Here is a 15,343-nt window from a genome sequence, read left to right on the forward strand (position 1 = left end):
TCCACTGAAATGATCTCTTACTGCTCCGTGGTGTTAATGCATGATCCTTGGTTTCTCTCCTTCATTAAACAAATAGTGTTCTCCAGGAGATAAATGGATTGCTAGGCGTTCATAGTAAAGATGGAGTAGTTAGAGCTAAAAGTGATATTAGCCTTAAAACTTATCATATGGGTCTGACACACTCGCCACTACTCCTTTCAAAAATAAAACTAATCAGTTTCAAATATATACTTTAATTGGGGGTTACCTGATGGCTCAGCAGTAAAGAATCCACCTGCCAATGCAGGAGACACAGGTTCAGTCTCTGGGTCAGGAAGATCCCCTGGAGAAGGAAATGGTAACCCACTCCAGTGTTCTTGCCTGGAGAATCCCATAGACAGAGGAGCCTGGTGGGCTACAGTCCATGGGGTCGTAAAGAGTCGGACATGACTTAGCAACTAAACAGCAACAACAGCATACTTTAATTACTTACGATTTGCCCTTGCCTTAAAAAGATACTGTAAAGATTATAAATACATAGATGCTCCTAAGTTTTGTTCTTTCTGCAGATGGTCACTATGATTTGGAAATTTTTTTCTAGATTTCTGAGATTGACTTCTTATTTTATATTGTCTTACCAGGCCAATGATCAAATAATTGCAGAAATTTAGCAAAATCTCTACAGGCAAGTTGTATACAGGTGCTAATTATATATTTTTGTATGGTATTTCTAAATAAATACTAGGTTATATGCATGTGAAACCACTGTTGTAACAAATATAAAACAAAAGAATATTAAAGGTGAAACACTAATTTCAGAAACTGTTTTTTGCAATGCTAAGGATTTATGTGATAGTAAAAACTGGTCTTGTGCTAAGTCCCTTCAGTGGTGTCCGACTCTTTGTGACTCCATGAACTGTAACCCTCCAGGCTCCCCTGTCCATGGGATTCTCCAGGCAAGAACAGTGGAATGGGTTGCCATTCCCTTCTCCAGGGGGTCTTCCCAACTCAAAGACTGAATCTGTGTCTCTTACAGCTCCGTCATTGGCCAGCGGGTTCTTTATCATGAGCACTGCTGGGAAGCCCTCCAGAAAGCAGTCTTGGTAATGAGCAGACCACTGCATTTGAGTTTGGGTGTGACTTCCCGTTCAAGGTGGCAAGCTGAAACCAGACTTTTATTTCCCACCTACCTCTGACCATTACTGAAGTTGAAGTAAAAACTACAAAACGGGATACATTCATGGAAGCTATGGGACCTAGGAAGTGGGACATGGCTAAAACAGAGACTGTTCTTAAAAATGCACAGGAGGGCAAAGGCAGGTGCAGGCCTCTGGGGACACAGAACCTCGTGGGCCGGCAGAGCAGGCTCCGAGAGCAGACCGCAGGCCGTGTGGGGACCACTCTGCCACCGGGACCCAGTGAGGACCATGAGCTGCTCCGGGGACGGAGGGAGAGCAGGGCAGAAGGAGCAGGAGCTCGGCGATGGGTTAAAGGCCCTGAGCTGACTTCTGAGCCAACAGACTCTCCCCAGTCCTGCCCGCGCAGCGGCGCGCCTGCCCACACATGCCCGGATCCACTCTCTGGACACTGAATGCGCTTCCTGGGTGGGTGTGAAGAAGACTTCCTACTAGGGACTTTCGAGGGTGTCAGGAAGGGGGCTGACATTTGCCCATTTCATCTCCGCTCACTCACCCTGAAGACAGTCCTGCCTCCAGGAGAGACGTGACAGCTGAAGGTGACAAGAGGAAGAAGCATTGCAGGAAAGGACCAGAGTCCACCCCATGTGGATAAAACAAAATGAAACAACAAAAATGGTAAGAAGGTGGAAATGGGGAAAGGAATTTATAATCAGAGCCATGCTAGAAGGAACTTCTCCAGTGTGGAAGAAAACCATGGTTAGATTGCAAGAGCCCCAGCAGGAGAAGCTGCGAAGAAGCCATGTGGAGATATAATTTCTTGAAATTTTAGGAAACAACCAGTCCGGGTTTGATGCATGAGACAGGGCGCTCAGGGCCGGTGCACTGGGATGACCCTGAGGGATGGGATGGGGAGGGAGGTGAGAGGGAGGTTCAAGATGGGGAACACAGGGACACCCATAGCTGATTCATGGCCATGTCATGCAAAAACCACCACAGTATTGTAAAGTACTTAGCCTCCAATTAAATAAATTAATTTACCAAAAAAAAAAAGTGATACATCAAATTCCAATTCAAAAAAAAGAAAACAACAAATATATGAAATATCCAAAGAGATGTCACAAGGTATCCGAACCCACAGTGAAATGAGAAGGATATTAACGTCTGTGTCATAGCCAAGATTTTAGCCCCTGTGGTCTCTCCTGGTAAGCCCGTGAATATGGCACATTACATGGAAGAAAGGACTTTTCACATGGCATTAAGGTGGCTAATCAGCTGACCTTAAACTAGCGAGATCATCCTGGGCTAACCAGGCCCAGCCAGCGTAATCACAGGATACAGAAGTGTCAGCCAGAAAGATGAAGCTGAAGGAGAGATCACAGAAATGGACAGCATTGGAAGGACTCAATGCACTGTTGTTAGATTTCAAGACGGAGAAAGGGGCCGTGAGCCAGGGACCCAGGAGGTCTCTGGATGCTCAGGAGTCTCCAGACAGCAACCAGCAAGGTAGCAGAGAGCTCAGCGTTACAACCACTTGAAACTGAATTCCGCCAGCCTCCTGACCCAGTGTGGAGAATCATGGCCAACGCCTTGATTTCAGCCTCATAAGATAGTGTCACCAACATCATCCTGGGTTAAAATGGCATCCAGGTGTAATCTCACAGCTCAATAGGTTGGAGCCTGGGCTGGTTCCAGGCTCCAACCTATTGAGCTGTGAGGCTATTTCTGGATGCCATTTTAAGCCACTCTGATGTCTGTGACAGCTTTTTATAGCAGCGATAAATAGAAAATTAATAGGGATTCCGGCACATAGAAGTGGAGTGCAGCTGTAACAAATGCCTTTACTGTTGTCGTTTAGTTGCGTCTGACTGTCTGTGACCCCTTGGACTGCAGCATGCCAGGCTTCCCTGTACTTTGCTATCTCCCAGAGTTTGCTCAAACTCATGTCCATTGAGTTGATGCCATCCAACCATCTCATCCTCTGTTGCTCCCTTCTCCTCCTGCCCTCAGTCTTTCCCAGCATCAGGGTCTTTTCTAATGAGTTGATTCGTCACATCATGTGGCCAAAGTATTGGAGCTTCAGCTTCAACATCAGTCCTTCCACTGAATATTCAGGGTTGATTTCCTTTAGGATTGACTAGAAGTGCAGAGATGCATTTGGAACCAGGCAGTAGAATAAGTTGGAAGAATTCTGAGAAGCATGATAGAAAAAGCCCAGATTGCCTTCAAAAGGATGTTAGTAGGAATATGGTCATTCAAACCTGCCAGGGATGGCTCAGAGGGAATGAGGAATATGTTCTTGGAAATTGGAAACTTCTTCCGTGGTATCAAAAAGCTTAGCAGAGGGGACTTCTCTGGTTGTCCAGTGATTAAAAATCAGCCTTCCAAGGCAGACGATACAGGTTCGATCCCTGGTTAGGGAAATAAGATCTCACATGCTACAGGGCAACTACACATATGAGTCAAGACTAGTGAAACTCTGTGCAGAAACTAAGGCCCAGCATGGCCAAAAATATATAAATGGATTTTAAAAGAAGAAAGGTTAGCAAAATTGTATCTGCAGTTATCTGGAAAGCAGAGATGCTAAGTGATGATGTTGGCTCCATAGTTGAGATTTCCAAGCAAATGTTTAAGGTGTGACCTGGTTTTTTCTTGCCACTTATATAAAATGCAAAAGGAGAGACACACGCTGAGAGAATAATTATTAAACAATGAGAAACCAGGATTTGATGATTTGGAAAAATCTCAGTCTACCGAGATGGCAAAAGATTAAAAAAAAAATTGCTCTTGGGAAATCATCCCCTAGAGAAAACAAAACAAAAATCCTGAGGTTGTGTCTGTACAACCATTCTGTGACCTCAGGAAGTTTGGAAGGTCAGAGCATTAAGTTGTACAAAAGGCTTTTGAAGCAATTAGGTGTGACTCATAGATTCCCCTCAGCCCTTTGAGGAGCAGCCGTAAGTATAGGAGGGACTATCTAGGAAAGGCTTGTCGGGGAGCATCTTGTGACGTGGAGTCTCACAAAGCCAGTGAGAATTTTATATTAGCAAAAACATGGCCAGCTTGGACAGAAAGGGGCAGAAAACAAGATGAAGTGAAGAAAGGCTGCTGTTGTTGTTCATTAGCTCAGTCATGTCCAACTCTTTGAGACCCCATGGAATGACTACAAGCAAGCTTCCCTGTCCTTCACCATCTCCTGGAGTTTGCACAAACTCATGTCCATTGAGTCCATGATGTTATCTAACCATCTTATCCTCTGTCACCCACTTCTCCTCCCGCCCCTAATCTTTCACAGCATCAGGATCTTTTCCAGAGTTGGCCCTTCGTATCAAGTGGCCAAAGTATTGAAGTTTCAGCATCAGTCCTTCCAGTGAATATTCAGGGTTGATTTCCTTTAAAATGGACTGGTTTGATCTCCTTGCTGTCCAAGGAACTCTCAAGGGTCTTCTCCAACATCACAGTTCAAAAGCATCAATTCTTCAGTGCTCAGCCTTCTTTATGGTCCAACTCTTACATCCCATCCATACAGGACTACTAGAAAACCCATAGTTTTGACTATGGAATAGCCTTGAATTTTTGACATATTCCTCCCATTAACTGTACTTGGTTTGGTTTGGTTTTGTTGCCTAAATTAGCTCTTAGTAAGTTTCTTTTAAATGCAACTGAATAATCCCTGAGTAAGGTACATTTAAAACAATATGCAAATATTATTAATAATCATTGAGGGGAAGATACAAAATGTTAGTAATTTGATAATAAATAAGTTTTAGACATCTGATTATAGCCTCAAAAATGATGAGGGATTAGAAATTGAAGGAAGTAAAATTTTGATAACTTCCTCATCATTGATCCTGATAATCAGACAAATTTGTCCAAATGTGTGATTTTTTTTAATAAATGGTAAGTTCTAGTAGAATTAATAATTGCACATATTTAACAAATTAGAAGATATGCACTTAAATCCATACTGCAAATGATTAGATAAGCAACAAAGGAAATGGTCAAGAAACACTTTTAAATGTTTGCAAATGTTGTTACATGATGATTAAGGTAAGAATAGGCACTTCAGGTCTGACAGTGAGTGTAAGTGAATTGAACTGTCCTTTCAGATCATTGGGAAACTCTTCAGTGTACAACATACTACAGAGAGAAGTATAAAAAGATCAAGAATATAGCTGTTATAATTCAATGTCAGATAGATATTGGTTCATTAGAGATTGCAAAGAGAAGAGTTTGTAGCCAAATGTATCAGAACAACATTTCCTTAACTGAAAATCTGCTTTTGCCCTTTGTTCACCCCCTTATGTATTTGTGCAATGAGATTATTATTTGAAAAATTCTTTCATTTGGCAATGTGTCCTTATGGCCCCTTTGAATGAGGAGGAAGAGTCAGTTGCTCTAAGTTGGCGTTCCTAGGAAGTGTCTGGGTCCAGGTGGTTGAGCAGGAGGAACTCGAGTCACACCTGTGAGGGAGCAAGAGAAGAAGGTTATTCAGCAGATGAAACAAAACAAAACAAAAAAATCCAAGGCTGGTTTGGCTTTCACAGGTGCCCTGGTTGTTGGAGGTGGCTGCCCAGGGCCTGTGCTCAGCCTCGGGGAGTTTCCGAGGAGACCCCGAGACAGGCTTGATCCAGCTGCAGGCAGCAGTCCTGGCTGGAGGGGTGATCAGACACGGGGACAGAGCAGACAGATGGACGGAAGAACGCAGCAGAGCTTTCCAGGCAGACCTAAGAGAAAGACACTGTTACCAGGCAGAAATCCACAAGGGCGGGTGGAAGACTGGATGGGGCGACAACCACCACGCCCTCCTAGAAGCCAGGAAGAAGGCCGGTACCTGTTTGAAAGGATTTGCTGACTCTTGGGGAAACGAACGCTAAAGCAGCAGAGAGGAAGCAAGGAGTCAACCAGATTTCTCCACAAGACTCCACGCAGGCACAGGAATAGACACCATGGAACACTTCAGAGGAGGTGACGACATAAGGGGACCGGGCGGAGGTGTGTTCATGAGGCATCTCCGCAGCCCATGCTCCCTCGGCAGAGAAAAACGCTGGCATACTCCCCTGTGGGAGGGGAACCCTATTTTTTGGAGATGGTTGGAAAAAACTGTTGGACCGGGTGACAGACATGAGCAGGGCTTCCCATGCTAAAAAAAAATAAATAAATAAGAGGCAAAGAAGAGAAAAGCAACTCGGAGAAAACGGAACTTACGCTGGGAGGAAATGAAACAGGGCGAAACAAAAGCACTGCAGGAAGCTCCGAGCGAGAAAGCGGACATGGCAACTGCGAAGCGAGAACAGCCACCTCTGCAAAAATGCGGAGTACATGTGAAAAATGATGTACTGGTGGCTCAGAGGTTAAAGCGTCTGCCTCCAATGCGGGAGACCCGGGTTCAGTCCCTGGGTCGGGAAGATCCCCTGGAGAAGGAAATGGCAACCCACTCCAGTACTCTTGCCTGGAAAATCCCATGGACGGAGGAGCCTGGTGGGCTGCAGTCCACAGGATCACAAAGAGTCGGACACGACTGAGTGACTTTACTTTACTTACATATAAAAGAGCTTTCGGAAATTACAGTGTCAGCATTTTTAAAAAGAGACAATCTCAGTAAAATTATTACGTGGTGTTAGTCTCTCAGTCGTGTCCAACTCTTTGCAGCCTCATGGAATGTAGCCAGGCTCCTCTGTCCATGGGATTCTCCAGGCAAGAATACTGCAGTGTATTGCCATTTCCTTGTCCAGGGGATCTTCCCAACCCAGGGATCAAACCTAGGTTCCCTGTGTCTCCTGCATTGGCAAGCAGTTTCTTTACCACTGAGCCATGTGGGGGAAAATATGGGAGTAATGCTCAAATAAATCTGAAGGATAAGAATTTCTAGACCAGAATTCCACAATTAGCCAAATGATCAGGTAAATGTGAGATAAGCATTTTAGGCATACAGCTTCTCAGACATTTACTCTGGAATTTGTCCTTATGAAAATACTAGATGCCTGGTCCACCAAAATGAGCTAAGAGGAATATGGAAAAAGAGAAAGGAGAGAGGCTGCCAGCATTGCCAAGAGGGAAGTTCATTGGAGTTTTCAGGCTGGAATCTGTGCATTAGGCATAAAAGCAACCAGCCCAGATGGTTAAAGACTGCAGGATATAGTTTAGGAAAATAAAGCAGATAGGAAAGAGTTGGCGAAGTACTGGGTATTGAATTAGTAAGTACGTAGAAAACTCTAAGATAATCATTATCTCTAGGAAAAACTGGGGTAAGAACAGAAAATGAAAGTTCACTGCACATCTGAGTTGAGACTTGTTTTTACAGCATCCTAACAAAGGAACATATGTATTACACTTGCTACACCATAGAGGAATGGGGGTTACTTTTGCCTGGAGAAGGCTCAGAATGAATGTTTTATCTTCATGTGTCCTGGGGAGGGGAAGATCTATAGATAGTGATTTTAAAAAAATGAAAAATCAAGAAGAGCGAAAAGCAGGTTATTTCCAGGAATGGAGCTAGTACAGAAAGAAAGAAAAGAAGGGCAATATTTGCCTCCGAGGAGGAAGAATTTGAGATGGGAGGGTGGACGAATTTTTTAATAAAGTATCTTGTAGAAGTATTTGATGACTAATATGAATGTGTAACTCCGAATAAAAGTTCTTAACAAATGGAAAAGGGAAATAATATTAATTTTTTAGTCAAGAAGAGTACATGTATTGACCTGAATGAATTACCTTATTTTTTTTCTGAAATGACTTCAGGTATAAATCAGCAAGCTGGTTCTGAGCAACTTGGGAAGAACTGGTTATTTGGATGACATTGTTAAACATACTCTGTATTCTGACTGTTAACATTCCAAAATGTTTATCTAAATGCCCTTTAGATTTCTATTGTTATAATCTTAACTATAAACTCTTCTTTAAGAATATAATTTTGAAAAAACTTATATACTTCAATAAATGACTAGTCTACCAATGAGGTATCTTATTTTGAAAAAAGAAATATCATACAATAAAAATGTCAGAGCTGCAGACCTCATTAATTCAGTTTTTTTTTTCCATATTCTACCTAGGCGAAGGTGAAGTTTACCTTTGAATGCCTAAGAAGAAATGACTATTGTAAGCATCATTATAAGGATACCTTGGTCATTTTTTTAAGAAATGAAGGTTGCATTGTGTATTATTTAATAGACTCTTTTACTGAGTAACTATATATTGAGTTTATTCATGTAACAAATCTCATTAAGTATCTATTTTATTCAGACATTCTGCAACATATTGGGAATGTGAGGCTGATACTATATAGATTTTGCGCATACAGTGACACATTAGTAAGGAAATTGACATGAAAATGAGCAATTGTGATTAAAAGAAAAGATATAATTGCTCTATTGAAGGAGAAATTAAAATATGAATTGATGGAGAAAATTCCAGAAAGAAGCTTGGGCCATGTGGTACAGATTTGGGTGAAAGTGTCACATGTTCTGAGAACTGCCAATAGTTCAGGATGTCTGGAGCCCTGAGCAGTGAGTCTGAAAGAGGACCCAAGAGACTTGATTTCATGAATTAAGTAGAGCCAATGAGACATTATTGTGTATGTTAGTCGCTTAGTCATGTCCAATGCTTGTTGACCACATGGACTGTAGCCCTCCAGGCTCCTCTGTCTGTGGGATTCTCCAGGCAAGAATATAGGAGTGGGTAGCCATTCCCTTTGCCAGGGGATCTTCCTGACCCAGGAATGGGACCCAGGTCTCCTGCTTTGGCAGGTGGATTCTTTACTATCTGAGCCACCAGGGAAGCCTGAGACATTATTAGGAATAGTGATTACAATTCAGAGTAGCTGGATTTTTTCAAGTTATTTCTCTGCACTATATCCTGAGTCAAGCACTTTACATACATAATCGTATTTAATCCTTACAACTACTCTATCATCATTTTTAAGTTTTGCAAGCTTAAGAGCAACAATAAAATTGATGTAGAAACACCATGCTCTCATAAGAAAGTGTTTCAGTCAAGTCAAAAGATAAAAAATGGCTTAAGTAACCTCATAAAAATGTTATATACGATGTAACAAGAAATGAGATTGGAGAGGTTATAGAAAGCCAGTTGTTTTATTTTCTCACCCATCAAAAGTTTCCAAAATATCTATTTGTCAATTTAAAAGTGAGAACAGTGTGTATTTTTAGAGGAAGAAGAGTGATTGAGATTCTGTGACTAGGGAAGGAAAAAAAAAGGAGAGAAAATAAGAGAGTGAGAGATGAGTTACACCCACAATTACTGAAAAGCAATGCTGGAGAACTGGAAAGGGAGAAGCATGGGGCAGAGGTCCAGGCAGAAGACAATAGAGGCTTCAGTTTAAGCAGGCATCAATAGGATAATAGCAAATGGAAGAATAAGAGACGTGTTCGGAAAAGGGTCACCCACTCGGTGTGTAGATGGCTAAGCCGATTCATCAAGAAAGGGAGATGGGAACCATGGTAAGGTTCTGGAAGGGAAGTGATTATTGACATGGTCCCTGTAGCTCTGGTATTACAGTGGGGTGGTTATTTCCTAAGTGAAATATGCTAAAGTATGACCAGGTGGTGTCACTTTATGCATTGCATTAATTTACCACAGTCCTATTAAAGAAAAAAATAATGGTGGCTGAATGTCTTTGGTGGCACCACATGGATCCAGAAGGTGGGATTCTGATTTGGATGCAATGAAATCTTTCATCCCCGAATATCCATCACAAGCCAGAACTTTCAGGGGGTGACCACCAAGAGTCCAAAGAACAGCGAGGAACCTAAAAGTGCTGGTGTGGGAGCACGGGGGGCCGTGGACCCAGACCCTAGTGCCGTGACCTTCCTCTGCACTGGCTATGACGATGCGCTGGATCAGACATTCAGGTCACCCGCTGCCCTCCGCCCTAAGCACCTCCCTGCCCACCTTCCTTCTGGCTAACCCTGCGCTTTCTTCATCCCCCACCCAGGGCTCTACGAAACCTTTCTAACCAATGATGAACCAGAATGCTGTGACGTCAGGAGAGAAGCAAAACCCAAGAGCCCCTCCAAGGGGGCGGTGGACAGAGGCGGCGCCTGCCCCCGGACGTCGCTCTCGGCCTCGTCGGCGCCCAGGCTGGGCCCCAGCAGACTTAGACTGTGCGTCCTTGTGCTGATGCTTCTCCACACGGTCCTCACGGCCTCAGCGGCGCACAACGCCACGGCCCTGGGCGTCGGGGGCGTCCACGCGCTGGACGAGCGCTCGGCCAGCGAGGAGTAGGGACTCCGCACCCTGGAGCGTCCTAGCCACCCCGGCCGCCCGCCCGCGCACATCCGCGCCTGAGTACCGGACTTGCGGGCGCATCCCTGCCTGGGTACTGGACCTGCGCACACATCCCTGCCTGGGTACGGGACCTGTGCGTGCATCCCTTGGCGCAAGGCCTGGATGGCCTGAATCCAAACCAGGAGACACACACACACACATATACCACACACATACACACCACACACACATACCACACATACACACCACACACACACACACACACACAGCTTTTTACGGACTAAAAGGCTGGAAAGTGACTTCAATTTCTCACACCATTTTATACACTGTGTTTTAATGTTTGGAGGTTTTCTTTGCTTTCCTTTGGACTTGAGTTTATCTGTTTTGTTTTTGCACTTGTTAATACAGGCTTTATTTTGGGGGATGGTTTCTCAGAGGTAAACTAAGTCTTTTCACTGTCTCTCTCTCTCTCTCTCTATATATATATATATATTTCTAGTCATTGTGTGTGTTCATCAGATAGTTCTGTCTCATGTCCTGTCTTTCTATTAGCGGAATGACAGCTATGACCTTGCGGTATAGCCAAAAAAAAAAAAAAAAAATCCAACAAAAAAACTACAACACACACACAAACACACAAAAAAATCATAAAAAAGGAAAAAAGACAAAAAAAAAAGAAAACAAGAAAAAAATAAAATAAAAAGCTCCCTAACTCTCCCTCCTGCCTAAGGAACCCATGCCCCCCACCCCGCCCGCCCGGGGCCTCCCTCCCCAGCAGATGCCATCGCTTGCTTCAGTCCTTGTCGCCGCCTCGGGGGCACAGCGCCTGCTCTGCTGGGCCTCTGAGCCGCTGTTGCAGAAAGGGGGGCCCCCTTCTAGCTGAACAAACAAGTGCTCTCCTTAACAGGTGGCATCAGACAGTTAACACATCTTTATGTTGAAAATAAAAAAGCAAAGAAAATTACCTTGAACTCCGCTGGGTTCATCCCAAGGGCCCCGGGCCTTCCTTGCTGGTCAGGTGGCTGGTGGCAGCCGCCCAGGGTAGGGGGTGTGAGGAGGTGGGGCCCCCCCCCCCCCCGCCGAAGCCCGCTGGCATCTGGGCTTTCATTAGAATTTCAGTTCTGGTGCAGGAATACTCGAGCACGTGCCGCCCACAGTCAGGGGGAAAGGAATCCGAGGACTCAAATCTGGACTTCTTTTCCCTCCTTTTCTGTTGTGGGGGAGTTGGCAGACGTGCACAGACGCCTGCTGCACACAGAATCTAGACCATTTCAGCCCGGTATTCCCACACACAGGGTTTTTAATTCCTCCAGGTATAAAGTGTATCCAACTCAGCATTAAGGAAAAGACCTTCTTTTCAAAAAAGTAGGGCAGCCATCTCCATTCAAGTACAGAATCGCTGTCACCGTCCCATGCTCTAGGTAGCTGAAGACGAGAGGAGAACTCCGATCGCTCTGTCTGTATTTTTCCTTTTTGTGGGAACATTTCACCCGCTGAGTGTCTATGAATTTGCTTTCTTAAAAACAAACAAACAAGGCTTTTATGAGTTTACAGTAGAATCAGTGAAAGGAAGAGTTAATAAGGGCTGTTTTTAAAACAAACAAAACAAATAATTTTAAAAAATAACCACATTCCTTACTATTCTCTAACTACACTCGGGAACTGCGATTCAGGGATGACTGCTGTACAGCTGGGAGACGAAGGTCAACCGTGGAACAGGTCCTCTTAGCGAACAAAATTTAGTTCTTAACTTTCTAGCTATGAAATTCCCCCAGGCATTTGTTTTTGTTGAAACAAAACTTTAATCTCTGCATCATACCTGACTCTGCGCCACGCGCTACAGTACGCATATTTTGTTTTGAATAAAAAGAAACAAAAACCTGTTTTGTTCCAGTCTGTTAAGAATATTCAAAATAATAAAGGTATTGCTTAATAAAATTGCTAGAATTGTTTAGCAGTACATGCACAAATATTTTACTAGATTCTTTGTTTTAATAGTGTTTTGTTGAGACTGAAAATCCTAAAACGGTCTGCACAAATACAAAAAAAAAAAAAAAACACCACCTAAAATGCAAAATGCTCCAGTTTTTGTTCCTTTTTTTTGAAAATTGTTTTTTATGCAAATGCAAACACACATTCACACGTGCACACACACAGGCGCAGTATTTGTGACATATGGAAACGATGGTGCTGTTTGGGGGGCAGTGGCTGGGGGACACAGTGACTGCAGTGCATTTTGTGACACTTTGAGAAGAGAGTTTTGCTAGGGCCTCACCAGTGCTTATAGGTTTCAGTGGAGCTGAGGGTGCAATGAGAAGGGGTAGAGAGCGTGACTACTGGAAGGGGAGGGATAGATGAGGACTCAGGAGGAGGAGCTTAGCCGCTGAACTCATTTTCCGCTGACCTCTTCACGACTTTAAGAAAATGATCAGAGCAAAGTGTGTCCTGGCCTTCACCTCCCTCTGCCCGGCAAATACCACCCTGCTGCTGTCCCTTCCTTCAATGTTCCTCCTGCTTCTGTTCTTGCCAGAGGCGTTTCCACTCCTTCAGAAAGATGACGCAACAACCCAGATGCAAGCTGCACCCACTCTTCTGGGATGCCAAGAACTTAATGCTTCTAGACACTGGGCCAAATGCTGACACATAGCATCCCTTGACAACGGGGTTTCATTTTCTGTTCATACTAACCTCTTTGTGCACGTGATTGAGGTTCTTGTCCAATAGAAAGGGACTGGAAGTTTCCACCTGCCACTGTTTTAGCTTTGGTTTGGGTAAGTGGCAGCCCAAAGAGGGAAACCAAAACCACCACTACTGTCGGTGAGAGTTAAGTCCTCCAAAAGGCAAGTTCAACAGCCGGGAGAAACAGTGCAGTGTCCTGAGTATGCACTTCTCATCTAGGTGAGGAGGGGAGGGCGGGGTGGGGAGGGGAAAGCCTTGTCAGCCTGCACTGGAATCTGTAATTCTGGTCTAGTCTTTGCTTGCCATGTACTCCACGGTGAGAGGGCTCTCTCTGCCCAATGTTCGAGATGGTAAACGCACAACCACTTCCCTGTGGCCTTTCCACGGACTCAGTGAGCTAAAGCAGCTTTTCCTCTGATCACCTAATGGATTCAAATAGACACTGGCTCCTTGACAAAATTAAGGAACAGCCATGGAGAATGCCGTAGACAGAGGAGCTTGGCGGACTGCAGTCCACGGTTTCGCAAAGAGTCAGATACGGCTGAGCCCGTAAACTCACCTAGAATGTAGATCTCGCCACATCCAAGGATCGTCAGCAGTGGCTCTCCCACTCGATAACATGCTTGATGTTCTGCACAGAAAAAACTCAGACCCTACCCCTTCATCATCATCTTATTCTCTTTTCCTCATGCTGGGTGACCGCTGAAGAGCAGATAATGGATTACAATACTGTTGCTGTCCTTCAGTCATTAAGTCGTGTCCAACTATTTACGACCTCATGGACTGCGGCACGTCAGGCTTCCCTGTCCTTCACCATCTCCTGGAGTTTGTTCAAACTCATGCCCATTGTATAGATGGTGCCATTCAAACATCTCATCCTCTGTTGCCCCTTCTCCTCCGGCCTTCAATCTTCTCCAGCACTGAGGCCTTTTCCAGTCAATTTGAAGTCAGCTCTTTGAATCAGGTGGCCAAAGTATTAGAGCTTCCGCTTCAGTCCTTCCAGTGAATATTCAGGGTTGATTTCCTTTATTATTGACTGGTTGGATCTCCTTGCAGTCCAAGGGACTCTCAAGAGTCTTCTCCAACACCACAGTTTGAAAGCATCAGTTATTTGGTTCTCAGCCTTCTTTATGGTCCAACTCTCACATCTGTACATGACTGCTGGAAAAACCACAGCTTTGGCTATACTGACCTTTGTTGACACAGTGATGTCTCTGCCTTTTAATATACTATCTAGGTTTGTCAAAGCTTTTCTTCCAAGGAGCAAGCACCCTTTAATTTATGGCTGCAGTCATGATCTGTAGTGATTTTGAACCCAAGAAAATAAAATCTGTCACTGTTTCCACTTTCTCCCCATCTATTTGCCATAAAATGATGGGACCAGACGTCATGACCTTAGTTTTTTGAATGTAGAAGCTTAAGCCAGCTTTTTAAACAATTATTTCTGAAAACATGTTGAAAATCAAGAATAACAATTTTCCTACAAATGTATGAAACAGACTTCTCCATATTTATTATTGTCTTTTTTTCCCTATAGTAGAGAAATCCCAGTTTGGAGAATATGTTGATACTGCAAAACCAAATGTCAGATAACATAAGTGGAGTTCTGTATTATTCCTATCACATTGACGTTTGGTGATACATTGTGCGGACTTTTCTTTCATTAAAAAGATAATATTGTTCTCCTATCCTGCAAATAGTAAGCCACCGTTGTTCTTTTAAATGATAACATCATTAGAAAAAAAGGAATTTAGTTCCTTATCGGTGAATTGCTACCATTAATTATTAGAACCTGCAGTCATTGAAGGGGCCTCCCCAGTGGCTCTGCAGTAAAGAATCTGCCTGCAAAGCAGGAGACAATCCCTGAAAAGCAGGATGGTGCGATCCCTGGGTCAGGAAGATCCCCTGGAGGAGGGCATGGCAACCCACTCCAGTATTCTCGCCTGGAGAATCCCATGGACAGAGGAGCCTGGCGGGCTACAGTCCATGTGGTCACAAAGAGTCGAATGTGGCAAGTGACTGAGGATACACGAACACAGTCGTTAAAACAAAAGAAGGCAGCAAGGAAAATGACAGGCAGGCAGGCAGGCAGGAAGGAAAGTAAAAATGGATTTTGTATGAACGAGTAAAACCCTCACTTTTATCAGGAAAAAAAATTAATAAAAGATGTAGTTGGGTGTCAGGTCCATATGCCAAAGCTGAATTGGCAAATGACATTCGGCATCTGGACGACATTAAATTATTGACCAGTCTCAGGCACTGTTTTAGTCCTTTCCTGGTAATACCCTAATTGACAGTGGTGTTGC

General features: G+C 43.9%; 1 protein-coding gene across 2 annotated transcripts in view; it reads left to right on the plus strand.

Moving 5' to 3' along the window:
• FAM155A (family with sequence similarity 155 member A) overlaps positions 1-12,227 on the plus strand; it is a 608,391-nt gene extending 596,164 nt beyond the window's left edge. The window contains exons 3-4 of one of the 2 annotated variants that reach the window (XM_018056370.1): positions 8,168-8,213; positions 10,066-10,223. In XM_018056370.1, coding sequence (XP_017911859.1) covers positions 8,168-8,190 — 23 coding nt within the window. In that variant the 3' untranslated portion in view covers positions 8,191-8,213; positions 10,066-10,223. Of the gene's footprint in view, positions 1-8,167; positions 8,214-10,065 lie in introns of both variants that reach the window. The other variant, XM_005687778.3, reaches the window with a different exon arrangement.

The sequence above is a fragment of the Capra hircus genome, chromosome 12 (genome assembly GCF_001704415.2).
Source record: "Capra hircus breed San Clemente chromosome 12, ASM170441v1, whole genome shotgun sequence".
In the NCBI taxonomy this organism is placed as follows: domain Eukaryota; kingdom Metazoa; phylum Chordata; class Mammalia; order Artiodactyla; family Bovidae; genus Capra; species Capra hircus.